General features: G+C 38.4%; 1 protein-coding gene across 1 annotated transcript in view; it reads right to left on the bottom strand.

Annotated features, from left to right (window-relative positions):
* The window catches only part of LOC145979775 (uncharacterized), a 240,510-nt gene that overhangs the window by 171,637 nt on the left and 54,773 nt on the right, over positions 1–14,100 (bottom strand). The window contains exon 5 of the mRNA XM_083112754.1: positions 12,012–12,262. Within this exon, the coding sequence (XP_082968880.1) occupies positions 12,012–12,262 (251 nt within the window). The remainder of the gene's footprint in view (positions 1–12,011; positions 12,263–14,100) is intronic.

The following is a 14,100-nucleotide window of genomic DNA, read 5'->3' as shown; positions in this document are numbered from 1 at the left end:
ACCGAAGAACAAAATGACTCAAACTAACACCTAACCAGATTACACTAACACAATATGTAGGGCAATAACAAAAGAGCAATTAGGAATCCAAACTTACATCTCAATTAATCAAATATCACAGTACTTGAACACTAATAGCCTAAATGTAAACCATCAAAAAACAAATTTCATGATTTTTAACCCTGGCAACAAGAAGAAGTTAGATAACATGACGGTTTACTTAGATGAAAATGAAATATAGTATGCTAACCAAGTAAAATTCCTAGGATTGATCATCGATGATAAAATTAAATTGGGCATGTCATATTGACTATATCTGTGATAAACTCACAAAAAATCTTTATCTATTGAAAATCCTTTCACAATATAATATAAATGAAATCAATATGAACCTGTATTATGGTCTTATTTATAATCACTTAGAAAAACTGTATTACAGCTTGGGGAGGGGCAGCTCACATACATACAAAAAGAGTGTTCACACTACAGAAGAGGGCTGTAAGACATATGCAAAATACCATCCAGATCCACATGCAGAATTGCCTTTCGCGATAACAAAATTATGACTGTATACTCGCTCTATGTTTATAAATCTACTATCTATGTACTTAATGACAAGACCCAATTAAGAAATGAAGAAATTCATGAACATAATACAAGACAAAGACAAAACTTCCATATCCAGACTAACAGATTAACTCTGACAGACAGATCACCACATTCTGCAGGTATAAAATTCCACAACAACCTTCCCCCTTGGCTAAAAAAAATCACTCCCTTAAAGAATAAAATTGCAGCTAATTAAAAATACCTCACAGACAGAGCTCTGTATGATATTAATTGATTGATTTAGGTTATTTTACTTTGCTTTTTGTGCCTCTCGGCTAATTTGCGAAGATGGGGAGGGGATGAGTTATGAAATGATGAAATTGATGAGTGGACATTCACAAACAACCAAACTCGAGCGGGAATCGAACCTGGGACCCTTGGCGTCGCAGCACGAGGTGCTAACCACTCACTCACAGGGACCGCGTGTATGATATTAATGAACCGTAAATTAGATTGGCTACATATATAGAGTAGACATTGAAATGTAATAATACCATAGAAGGAACAATGTAACTCTATTTTTTTTAAAGAAAAAAGTCATACACATATTTTATACAATATATATATATATATTATACAGGTATATATGCTTATCATTGTTTTTAAATTGTGAATGTAATGTAAAATTTTTTTTTATGTTTTATCACATATGTGCAGCATGTAAAAATCTTTTATTCTTATACTGTAATTGCTTGTATACCATACCTTATATTTTCATGTACTGTATCTTATATTTTCATGTACTGTATCTGGACGAAATCCATACCCATGCAAAAATGGGTCAATGGATGAATAAAGATTATGATTATGATTATGATTATCTTGTACCACCTTCTGTTTGTTTCTTACTCTTCAAGTAACAAGCACAAAAAATGAACTATCTTCCTCAAAATTGAAACTTAGGAATAGCCCCTGGAATGTAGTGTAGAATGGTATGACACAGCCCAAATTTAGTGTACTCAGTAATCTCACTTTTGAACATGGAATGGTAAGATGTTGTGAAGTAAAAGTGTCATTAGCTGCCCAGAAATCAGCTTTCGTGACAAGCATGCATTCTAGTTCCTATGTGTTGTACTCTGCCTGCAGTGAATAATGAAAAAATTAGAAATGAAAAATGTATCCCAGAACTCAAAAAGCCAAATGAATATAATTGAAGAAAGTAGAAAAAGGTGTGTTTAAAGATGTGTTTTGTTACCTGTTTATCCCCCATCAGTTTTTCTAGCTGTATAGATTTAATCGCAAAAAGTAGCTAAGAGCTTATGAAAGTCGTGAGGGACAATCATAAACAGAGAATTCTAGGCTTCTGAGTTCACAGTGCCCTGCAGATGCACTGGTGTAAATTATTTGTATTTTCTTCTCTCTTCCATCGCTTTACCTAATTTCTGCCATGACAATGAACGTTGATTAAATTAAACAGGTGAAGAGTGGTTGCAAAGAAACACTCATGCAATGGCCAGGGCTCGAGCCCGGATCCTTCAGTAACGAGATCGTGAGATGGGGAAATTAGGGAAATCAAGCAATGCAAATTTTTTGAAAAAACTACTCAGGAAAAATGCAGTTTGCTTTACCGATACCAGCGTATCTGAATGGTTAGGGACTTCCTCTCATCTTTGTTGAATCGGATCCCCCATTAAACTATAGTTCTAGTCCCAATTAACCTTTCTGTGTATAAAGTGGACTTAAAACATCAAATCAACCATCAAATCAACCAACCGTGGGGGAGTGGTTACCACAGCATGCTACGACACCAGGAGTTCCTGGTTCGAACCCCTACCTGGACATGGGTGTTCTTTGTGTTTGTTCCTTCATTAATTTTGTCGTCTCATCTTTGTGATTAACCAAATGTGTAAAAAAAGTGAATCAAATCAAATCATTAATTGATAGAGTGTTTGATTTGGTTTATTTTACTTCATTTTCTGCCATTTTTGGTTAATTGCGAAGATGATACAATAAAATTGATGAAGAGACACACAAAGAGCACCCATTGCCAAGGCGAGAGTCAAACCTGGCATCTTTGGCTCAGTAGTAAAATCAAAATCGTTTTTGATATTCAAAGGTGGGTGGGAGTTACGTGTACAATTTTTTGTAATCATTCCTAACTTTCCAATTTTTCCTGTCTTTGACGTTCTTCTTTTTGGAATACTGGGCCATAAAACAGGGGAATTATGACCCACACCAACTCCCATTGAGCACACCACTCATTGCTACCCCAAGTGTTGACGTCACCGCACGTCACTGAATCTGAACCACCATGTGCCTCCACCGGGTATCGAACCCGAGACCTCTTGATTCCAAGACAACAATGATACCACTGTGCAATAGAGGAGCCCCCCAAATGTTTAATGTAGAACAACCACCAGTCACACAAAGTTCCAAAATATTTATGATGGCACTTTTTGTGGAACTTGGTTCGTACTCCTACAGGTGCCAGCAGTGGCAGCAATTAGGGGCGGGGGCGAGAGGAAGCAGTTGCCCCCACACTTTTTGCCAATTTATTTTTGCACCATGCTATCCTTATGTACCAAGGGAAATTAAACTATATTTGCCCCCCTAGTTTTGGAACCCAATCGCCGCCACTGGGTATGAGTGATAGAAATGTTTTCTACCACAGAATAAATCTCTGCAATTTCAAATTAACAAATGTGATGAACATTTCAAGTGCTCCTAAAACAGTTTAGAATCTATAAGTTGGCAACAGTGACTGCATGACTCATGTATCTAGAGACGGTGCAAAACCGGAATAAGCGTTCGATGAAGATAAGCGAGCTGGGTCTTGCAAGACCTGTCAGTAAACTGTGGGCTTTCAATGCTTCATGGTTCAAAACCCAGGCCTATAGTTTTACCTGCCAGCTCGTCAGGCAAGCAGGCCTAGTAAGGGAATCTGGCTGATGTGCAGCTCTCTGGGTGGACTATATTAAAGCATTCAAAGATTAATATGGAACAGGGATGTACGTATGAATTGCAAGAAGGTAATATATAACACATATTATGTGCCAATAATTACGTACAGAGCAGAGACTTGGACAATGACAGAGAGAGACAAAAGAAAGATGCAGGCAGTGGAGATGAAATTTTTAAGGAGTATATTGGGGAAGACTAGAAGGGGTAGAATAAGGAATGAGGAGATCCCACAGACAGTGGGTGTGGTGAAGCTTCAGGACAGGATAGATCACACAGATGAGATGATTCGGACACATGAAGAGAATGGATGCAGAAAAGACTACCAGTAAAAGCTTACAAGGAACAAGGAGTGGGAATAAGGCCAAGGGGGAGACCAAGATGTCGGTGGAGAGAGCAGATAGCGGAGAGTGTTAGGAGAAGAGGGGAAGATTGGAATACAATGGAAAGAGAAGAGTGGTGGAAGACCACAGGCAGGAAACAGCAAAGGATGATGATAAATGTAAACTTTACAATCAGAGACCATTATTCGGGAAACCATATTCAGAATAGACTCTTTCAGTTAATGATGTCGAGAGTAATGAAAACAACTCTAGAGAGTCTTTAAAAATCCTTGTCTATTCTGTGTTATGTTAAATTTTGGCCACCAAGAACAATGTCCTCAGATTTATAGAGAGATCCAAGGTGGTTTAGATGGTAGGGCATCTAACTGCAATGCAGGAGACCGGGTTTCTTTTCCCAGAGTGGGTGATCTTTGGTCGTAATTTTTCCATCGTTGACCCCACATACAGAGGCTCACATAGCCTCAAATCAATGGGTACCTGTGGGAAACCCTTGGGGGTAAAGGTGGCTGGAGTGTGGTGCTTATCACATCACCTCCAATGGCTGATTATGTGGGGCCACATCCCCTAAAATGTGCCTTCATGGCATGGTGCATTACCCTTACCTTTACCTCATATTTATAGATTGCTCTGAAGAAAACTGAGGAAATATGATACATTTTTGGATGTTGGTGCATGCACTGGAAAACATCTTCCATGGTTTTGGATATAATGGATTGTAGAGGTCAGGAGTATGGTAATAGCGAGATTATGCACATGAAATGTTTGTGCAATCGGTTCAAGCTAAGCACCTCGTATTTAGTTAATATCAGAATCGAATTTGGTACCTTTTATTGCAAGGTGACTGTTTTAACCACTACTCTATTGGAGAGGCCTGAGTCTCTTGTGGCATGTCATTGTACAGTACACTTGGAGAATGATGATGACCAATATGATATTTTATATACACGTCTAATTTTTTAAAATCAATCTTATTTGTAATTGCACTAGATATACTCTCGTCTTTGGAACAATAGGTTCAAGATTCAATCCCTGGTAGGAGCTCCTAAATTTTTGTACTAACCCAACATCGTGTGGACAACTGAGGTGATTTCAGCTCTTGAACCAAGATGAGATTCAACATAATGACAATGTGTCACCAAATGAAAAACTACCTCGTAGGCATTGTCCCTCAAAGGACTGTTGCACAATGAAGTTTAATTTTAAATTTACTGATTTATTTAACTAATTTTAGTTTTTGATAAGACCTAAGCACTGCTTTTTTTATGTACAGTAAAATGTTGCTTTTGTTTCAGCCAAGTTTTACAGGTTTTTTCTTTCTTTCTTCAAGGCATTCCACTCCTGAACATGAGCATAAAATGCTACAAAACCAGACATCTCAGTTCCTGACACTGGTCAGGGTGTATCGTGTTTATCTCATCACTATTTCTTCAGGTCTTCATTCATCCTGATAGTCACATTTAACCCAAGAGATAGAAAAATCAATGTAAAGTAACAAATTGAAATGAAAATTAGAAAATGCCATCTTGAATTTGCTGGAGCCAAGTTCACCTTACACAGGTAGGAGATTTTTGGACCCGCAAGTAGAAAAATAACAGAAAGTGCTTCTTAAGTAATTTGCCTCTCCATATCTCATGATTATATTATATAATTATTAGAGCCCGGATTTCCATGCACAAACAAACAGCAAAATATGCATGCAAATATGCACGAAAAATATCAAAAATATGCACTAAGATATGCATGAACAATATACAATTTTTTCCCCCAAACATCTTACCTTAAAAAAAATATCAAAAATATGCACTAAGATATGCATGAACAATATACAATTAATTTTTTTTCCAAACATCTTACCTTAATGGCCTCTGTTGCAATGAACTATGAACGTCTTTCTTAGGTTTTCTTCTATAAACCCTCTGCGTTTATCAGTGAGAAACGTTTTGTAGATCCAGAAGTTCCTTTCTACATCAGCAGAAGTCACTGGAGCATGTGAGAAACACCAAACTTCCTCCTGTGTTATATCCTCTTCAAAGTCCACATTTTCACCATTCAGTACATTTCCAATGTCACAGATTGTTCTGTACCCGGGATTTTTGTCTAATACTTGGCGAAGTTTTTCTGACGCTATTTTGTCAACATCGTGAGTTTCACTGGACAAAGTTTGCGATACTTTGCCCAACAAGGACAGTGAATGCTGCAAAGGATTAGCTATTACGGGACTCTAAGTGTGTAATAATTGCACACTTCTACAGAAACATTTCTGTGACACACAAATAGCGGCTGCATCTTCTGGTTTTAGTGAGTATGACTGCCTTCACTTCATTGAATTTTTCTGCATAATACGACAGAGCTTCTAGCCACGAGCCCCATCGTGTTAATACCGGTTGCAGAGGTAACGGAACATTTTTCGCCAGTTCGCGAAAGAGACGTACTCGCGAAGGAGCTTTCACAAATACTTTCTTTACATTTGATACTAGTGCATCTACTTCCGGGTATTGGTATCTGATTATTTCTGCTACGCGATGAAGACCGTGTGCAAGACAAGTCAGATGGACTAATTTAGGATACAACACTTTCAAACCAGATGCTGCTTTGACAATGTACGGGGCCGCGTCAGTAACAAACAGTAACACATTGTCATACTGGATGTGATCTGGCCACAACAAAGTTGACGAATCGTTAAATAATTTGACAATTGTGGAATGATTCACTTTCCCAAACACCTCGATATTCAGTAAGTAGGGTTTACCACTCGCCTTCATTGCACCAACAACAGCATTGCAAACACAACGTCCTGCCGCGTCAATAGTCTCATCGATAGACACCCATATTTTCTCGTGCTTCAACGCTTCCCGAATTTCTCCCATGACCTTATTAAAACAAACAGGCACATAGTTTTTACGTAGCGTTGATTCAACTGGCACTTTCTTTCCCGTGTACTTTTCAAGGAAACCTCGTAGATGGGCATTGCTCAGTTTCCACAAAGGAATATTAGCACTCACAAACGCAGAACACAGATCTACATACAATGTATCACTTACTGTGCATTCAGATCTTGAATTAGTGGACGCGGTAGTAAGCAGTTGCTGTTTGCTGCGCGATCTTCTCTGAAGGGCTTCCCTGTGTCTTGCTGTATTGACATGTTGAGTAACTTGAAATTTCTTCTCTGCTAAAACTTTTTTCGTACACCACACAGAACAAAACTGACCCATCTTCTGTGAATACACCACTTCCAAATTATTGTACGTGTTTATGCAACAATACCGCCTTACTGGATTTTTCAGGTGGCATGTTTAACAGAACACAAAATAACATTTACACGTTCTTGAACTCCTTTGATACTGACAGCAGAAACACTTTCAAAATAGTTGCCAAGTAGCGAGAAAGGCTTCGCACTAGTTGACAGTTGTAAAAGCATCAGAAGGCGCTAGATCGCTGTTGTTTAAAAAGCGCTACATAAAATGCTGAAAAAAATCTTTAAAAAAAATATAGTGTTGGTATGTTCGCCATTCTGTTATCGCCGTGCAGTCGAAAGTGAATTTACCAACGATTGTGGGTGACAAACTCAACGCTATTTTCTCTTGATAGACTATGAAATATGCTAGTATGTAGCAATAAAATTCGAAATATGCCTTATCCTGCAAAGTTTAAGAAATATGCATGCACAACAAAATTCACTCAAAATATGCACTTATATGCGCTATCATATGCGTCTCAAAAGACTCTTTACAAGTTCGTTGGAAAGAAAAAAATATTTTCCATAAGTTTTTGCATGCTACATGAAACATGCATTTCGCATATAAATCCGGGCTCTAATAATTATTAATCACTGTATAAGTTGTGATTAATTATACTTGTACATTTGGTCAACTTTGTATACCTAAGCAGCAGCTGCAGCTTCCACATTTACTGGTGGAAATGAAGAAAAATCATCAAAATTAAGAAAGAAATGGAGAATTTTGTAACATAATGTTCGAAGAGCATGCAGACTACATTGTTTTCTTCTACAAATGAAGGGTGGTTTATTCTTCACTGCATCAACTACTGTGTTAGTTGTAGGCCCCCTTTCCTTGGAATTCTATCTTGCAACTTCTATCACATGCACCCAGTGATGGGTCCAGAAAACTTTTGAAGGAGGTGTCCAAGATAAAAGGGCTACTAAAAACTCTAAACTGATAGATCCTAAACAGTATAAATAATATTTAGCTTTATTCCTCCTGGCTAGGAATGGTATTGAGATGAGTCAAGTCTCAGGTTAGTCTTGAATTTTTTAGAAGGAACCAAGAAGGGGACAAGATTTGCAATATGAGACAGACACTTAATGTCAGACACTCTAGATCTCTCTCTCTCTTTCTGTTGAAGTTATTTTAGATCTCATCTCTATATCTTGTATTAATCGATGAGGACGAATTGTGCACTGATGGGATATACATGATGGTGCATCCATGACTTCACGATCAGGTTTCAAAGTTGGGTCCTCTGGCTGCTTAGCACATTATGCTGACCACAATGCTTATCATTTTGTTTGTAAATATTGTTAACTGATCACTAGAGCCACACATTTATGGTGAATAAGAGATCAAGATTTCAATACAAAAACTTGGCATATCTTGTATTTAAAAAGCATTATATAGAAATGGCATTACAGTGTTACTATGGTGAATAAAAACCCATATTTGATTCACAAACTATACTTATTACACAAAATGAACATTTCACTTCTAATAGCACATTTACATAGTTTTCAGAGTATTAGCTGGCTCCTGTGGCAGAGTGGTTAGCACACCATGGTTTGATGCCATGGGTTTCAGGTTCAAATCCCGGCCTGGGCATGGATGTTTGTAAGAAGAAGTAGTTTCAAAAAGTCGCAAGAGGAAAGAAGGAAATGGAGAGGGCCACTCCTTTCCTCTTCCAAAAAGGAAGAAAATAATTTCCATTTCTTTTCGGAAGAACAAAGGAAAAAGTGCATCTGCTCTCTATTGAAGAGCGGAGATGAGAAACCTGGGGTGTGGGAGGGAGAAAGAGAGGAGCATTTTCGTATCTCTCTCTTTCTATCAAGGTGAAGATAAAGTGTAGTGATAAAGAGACAGAAAGAGTACATACAGAAAAGGAGGCCAAAGCTTCCTGCTTTTCATCTTTCTCAAAAGAGAGATAGCAAGAGAGAGATAGAGAGAGAGAGAGAGAGAGAGAGAGAGAGAGAGAAAGAGAACCTATATTTATTGACCTTTAGAATGTATACACACATACATATTCATACACATATACATACACATATACATATACATATCTAAAGGGGGAAACCTCCCGAAGTAGCCTGCCTCCACCCGCGTACTTTCGAGGGTATGCTCTCAATGTCCTGGTACCTTTAAATAAACCAGGACGTCAGTTTCCTGAATTTAAACGGTTCCCCCGCCTTTTTATCCTACTACTTCTCATCTTTATTTTCATACATAAAATACAATTACAAAAAAATAAAATAAAATACATGGAGATTCTATACATAGCTACATTTAATAATTTTTAGTTTGTATTATTTTAATAGACCGTTCTGGTGACCGGAACAAGTCTTAAAGATTTCTTGTAAATTTACTGTGCATTTGTATGATTTGTAGTTAATTAAACTTGTTAATAGTAGTTATGGATTAGTTTATGTTAGTTTATTGGTTAGTTTTAGTTATCGTATAGATAGTACTATAGGAAATGCTATGTACAGGAGGGACAACCATTCTGGTATCCAGAACTGTTTTAAGCTTGAGGGGAGAGTATGATGGGGTGAGAGTTTAGATTGGGGTGAATGATTGCTTGGATTAGTCTGCACGGACGCAAGTTCCCTGTCTGATTTCCAGATCAGGCTTTATTGTAGTGTGTGGGGAGAATTTGCTATTTGGAAGTTAAATGCACTGAAATACTGGGCTAGTTCATTAATTTAGTGGATGTCGATTCCTAATATACACTTACTGTAAGAGGTTTTGTAGTTCCTTATTTATCTCACCGTTGTTGCATTTATGTGTTGAGGACACACGCCCGATAAGATACCGGCGTCAGCACTCCGTGTCAACTTGGTTATGCGACATAAAGCTGACTCTGCATTCCACGCTAGCGACAGTGGCCGTGCGAGGTTCAATGTCCGTGTAGAGTGAGGCTGCTATGAGATCTCAGAATGAAATCACAGCCGCACAATTTAACGTGAATTAACGAGAGAGAAAGAGAGAGGAGAAATAAAACAGAGAGAAAAAGAGCAGTCCATTCATCAATTTTATCTTATCATCACTCATCCCCATCTTTGCAAACCAGCCAAAAGTGGTACGAAAAGTGAAGTAAAATGAAGCAAATTAATCAGTCAATCAATTATTAGAGTGTTAAGATTTTTCCTGTCTAGTGGAGTCCATTTTTGCTTCTCTTATATCAACAGCAAATATAATAAATAAACCCTAAATTTTGTGTTTAAGAGTTTATTTATTTCATTTTTCATTTCATTTCGCATAATTTTGTGACAAAACATGGAAGCAAAATCCACCACAAACCTCTCAAAAACATTCTTACATTTTGTGTTTTCATCAAAAATGAAATATGCATGCCCCCTACTTATCACACATGATAAATTTTTGCAGGCCAAAGGCAAAGCTGTCCGTTGTGCATTGCATCATGCCATGAAGTCACATAGGGAATGTGGAAAGTTCCCTTTCTTGGCCAGAATGGAGATGGTGTGACTAGCACCACTCTAAGGCAGAGATAGCTTGATGTGCCCTGCTATCAATAGTGTCCCTTTCTACACCTTCATTCTGCTCAGCCGTTGTTCCAGATTTTGCTCATATTTACTTGTTGACATGAATAGCAAAACCAGGAATACCACGCTTGATCTAGATTTCTTCAAATCTCTGCTTCACGCCTGTTGTTCAGAGGTAACTGGTTGCCTGACCGAGTTCTTTGGAGAGGATTTGAAAATTAGACTTTCATGATATATCACTAACTCTCCCTACAAAAGCATATGTAGAGGAGACCAGGGTTGGTTGTGACAAGCACTGTTCCGTGGAAACTATTAGTGATATTAGTTTTGTTGACAGTGGTGGCTCATTGGCATGTGCATTTCTTATCCATTGTTGGCCAGTTTTGTGCTTCTCGCCAGAGAAGAGTTCTGTGTTTTTTTTTGTTTTTGCATGTTTTTCACCCAATTTCTGTGGTAAATATTATTTCTTCTCTACAATTTTCAATATAGCCTCAAACAACAGTAATATATCCTGACAATTCTATTATTTGTAGTCAGTATGTGAGAGGTTTTGATTCAACTTACTTGAAGTTGAGATTGAATGGTTAGAAGTGAAAAAGTACATATGGGGATAGTTGTGACAAAAGTAAGGGGTAAGTTGTGAGAAGGGCTAGAAGTGAAAAACTACATATGGATCTTGTGAAATTACAGTTATTTATTTGAAAAGGGGAAGAGTAATGAAAATTAGCAAAGTTCAGATAATGATGATGATTGTTTTTGACTTGTGTGTACGGAACCATTTTTCAATTCAAAATCTCGATACGAGTGGGTCTAGTGCCTTGAATGTAAACAGTGGATATGTGATGCTTGTACTGAGGGTAAACCTATTTATATCAATCAAAATTGTGACTCAGATTATGATACATGAAGCATCTTGAATTTCACAATTCATTATATAATAGTATTATTATGTTGTTAACGATTATTACATTTTTATATTAGACTAGACCTACACCATAATTTTTCTGACATGGTGTTAGAGATATCACTTGATTAATAATTAGAAAATCAGATGGCGAGCCAACCTTTTCATCCTAATGGTGTAATTAATAATGTATCTAAACATTGAAATTATTTTTGCTGTACAGTGATGATATACAATTTGTCCATACTATGTAATTAGAGAAGAGCTAGATACTGTCTCAACTTGCCCCTTGCATGTCACAACTAGCCACACACCAGGGCATGTTGTGACAAAACACTTCTCCTTCCTTTTTTGCAAATACTGTCCTTAGGCTGTAACTCGAAAAAAATATAAAAAGTCATGGTGAAAATAAAGAAAATGTTAAGTAAAAGAAAAAAAATATCCTCTTTTTGTCACAACGAACACCAGTCTTCTCTATATGTTAATATTATAAGAATTAGAAATGGATTTTATTATTATCCATAATTACCTGTGTCCACAATTTTGTACATGCTCTCTTAAAAGAACCATATATAATTGTCTCTGCTTTTTCACTCCAGGAACACTTATACAGAGTTATTACTCCATTATGGACATAAATGAAGTTCATGTCAGAATACATAATATCAGTGTCTTGTCCAAGATATATTCCGAAATGTTGTCCACTGAAGACAAGAAGATCATGGCCCTGGTATGATATGGGATCTGTTTTGTTATTTTGCAGTACAACGCTCCTTTTATCTGAAAAACAACAATGTATGTGATTAACTTGTAATTCTAATTTGATTCTAACGTTTAATTATATACCAAACTAAAATCACTTAAAATGAACTAGAAAGTAGTTTAATGAAAGTATTTAATACAATGGGAATTACCGCAATAACCTCACTAGAACAGTAAGTATAATTTACATGGACAGACTTTCTACACTAGCAAATGCATTCAAAACGTTCACAGTGATAATATCAAAGCAAAATTTATGTTGTGTACTCCTCAGTTCTTTAATTGAATAATATACATGATAATATATTCCATAGAACCCCCATTCTATCATCTTCCAATAGTGTTTTCTTTTGTTAATACGTATTCACATTCTCAATTTCTCACACCAACTCAACACTTTAGTTGGAATCCAAGTGTACACTGATAAAGTCTACTTGTTCCTCAATCATTGTTTCTTAGCCCATTACCTTCCTGTCAGGTCTGTATCTAACCAGTTGTCTCACATATGGGGATGTTGGTGTAGAGGGAAGTTGATGTCTGCAGTTGATGTCACCTCCCTGTACACCAACATCCTCCATGCCCATGGCCTCCATGCCACGGAATCGTTCCTCAACAGCCAACCCAAACCCCACAATCCCAGCACCCACTTCCTGATACAACTAGCCAACCTGGTACTTACCTGCAACAACTTCTCCTTTGGAGACCAGCATTACCTACAGATACGTGGCACAGCTATGGGCACCCATATGGCTCCCTCTTATGCCAACCTGTTCATGGGCAGGCTAGAATAGGAATTCCTTGACTCCCAACAACTGAAACCACTCCTCTGGCTGAGATTTATTGATGACATCTTCCTCCTCTGGACACATGGCAAACCCTCCCTAACTACATTCCTAAACCAACTAAACAACTACACCAACCTCAAATTCACCTGGTTCCACTCCAAAGACCAAAGTGACCTTCCTAGATGTGGACATCCACATCGTGGAGACCACTTGGAAACATCCATACACATCAAACCGACCAACCACCTCCAGTATCTCCACTATTCCAGCTCACACCCCTACCACACCAAAAAAGCCATCCCATTTTCCCTAGCCCTCAGAGGCCAACACCTTAACTCATTCCCCTCATCCCGCCAAAACTACAACCTACGCCTGCACCAAGCCCTAACCAACCATGTCTACCCCTCTACCCTCATCAACAAACAAATCACAAGAGCCACCTCCCACAACTGCACCAAACAACCCAAAACCAACCCTCCAGCTCTAATCACCCAATACCACCCCCACTTTACAAAAATCAGACATACCCTCCACTCCCTCCTTCCACTCCTACACAGTGATCCTGACACCAGGGACATCTTTCAGGATAAACCTAGGGTCGTCTTCCATCACCCCTCACCCCAACCTGAAGAACATCTTGGTCCAAAACACTCCCACCCCTTCCACACCAGCCCTGCCAGCTCACAGGTGCAATAAACCCAGGTTCAAGACCTGCCCCATACTTAACACCTCCCCCACCCTCCAGATTCCCACCATGGCAGGTGAGTTCACCCTTCACCCCAAGGGCACCTGCCACTCATCCAACCTCATCTACACCCTCATCTGCCAAATCTGCGGCAACTTCTACCTTGGCGAAACCTCCACTCCCTTGGACCTTAGGATCAATAACCATCCCTCCTACACCCAAAACTCCGATTTCACAGTTGCCATCCACACCAACAGCCATAACACCACCTTCAACAACAGTGTCCGTGTCGACATAATCCATCTTTTACCCCCCCCCCCCCCCTTAGACACATCTTTCCGCAGGCGATGGGAAAGGGCCTATATATCAGGCATGTAAACCACTAT

Source organism: Lepisma saccharinum, chromosome 26 (genome assembly GCF_977018435.1).
Source record: "Lepisma saccharinum chromosome 26, izLepSacc3.1, whole genome shotgun sequence".
Taxonomy (NCBI): Eukaryota; Metazoa; Arthropoda; class Insecta; order Zygentoma; family Lepismatidae; genus Lepisma; species Lepisma saccharinum.
The sequence above is the reverse complement of the archived record's forward strand: the minus strand, read 5'-3'. Positions and strand labels throughout refer to the sequence as shown.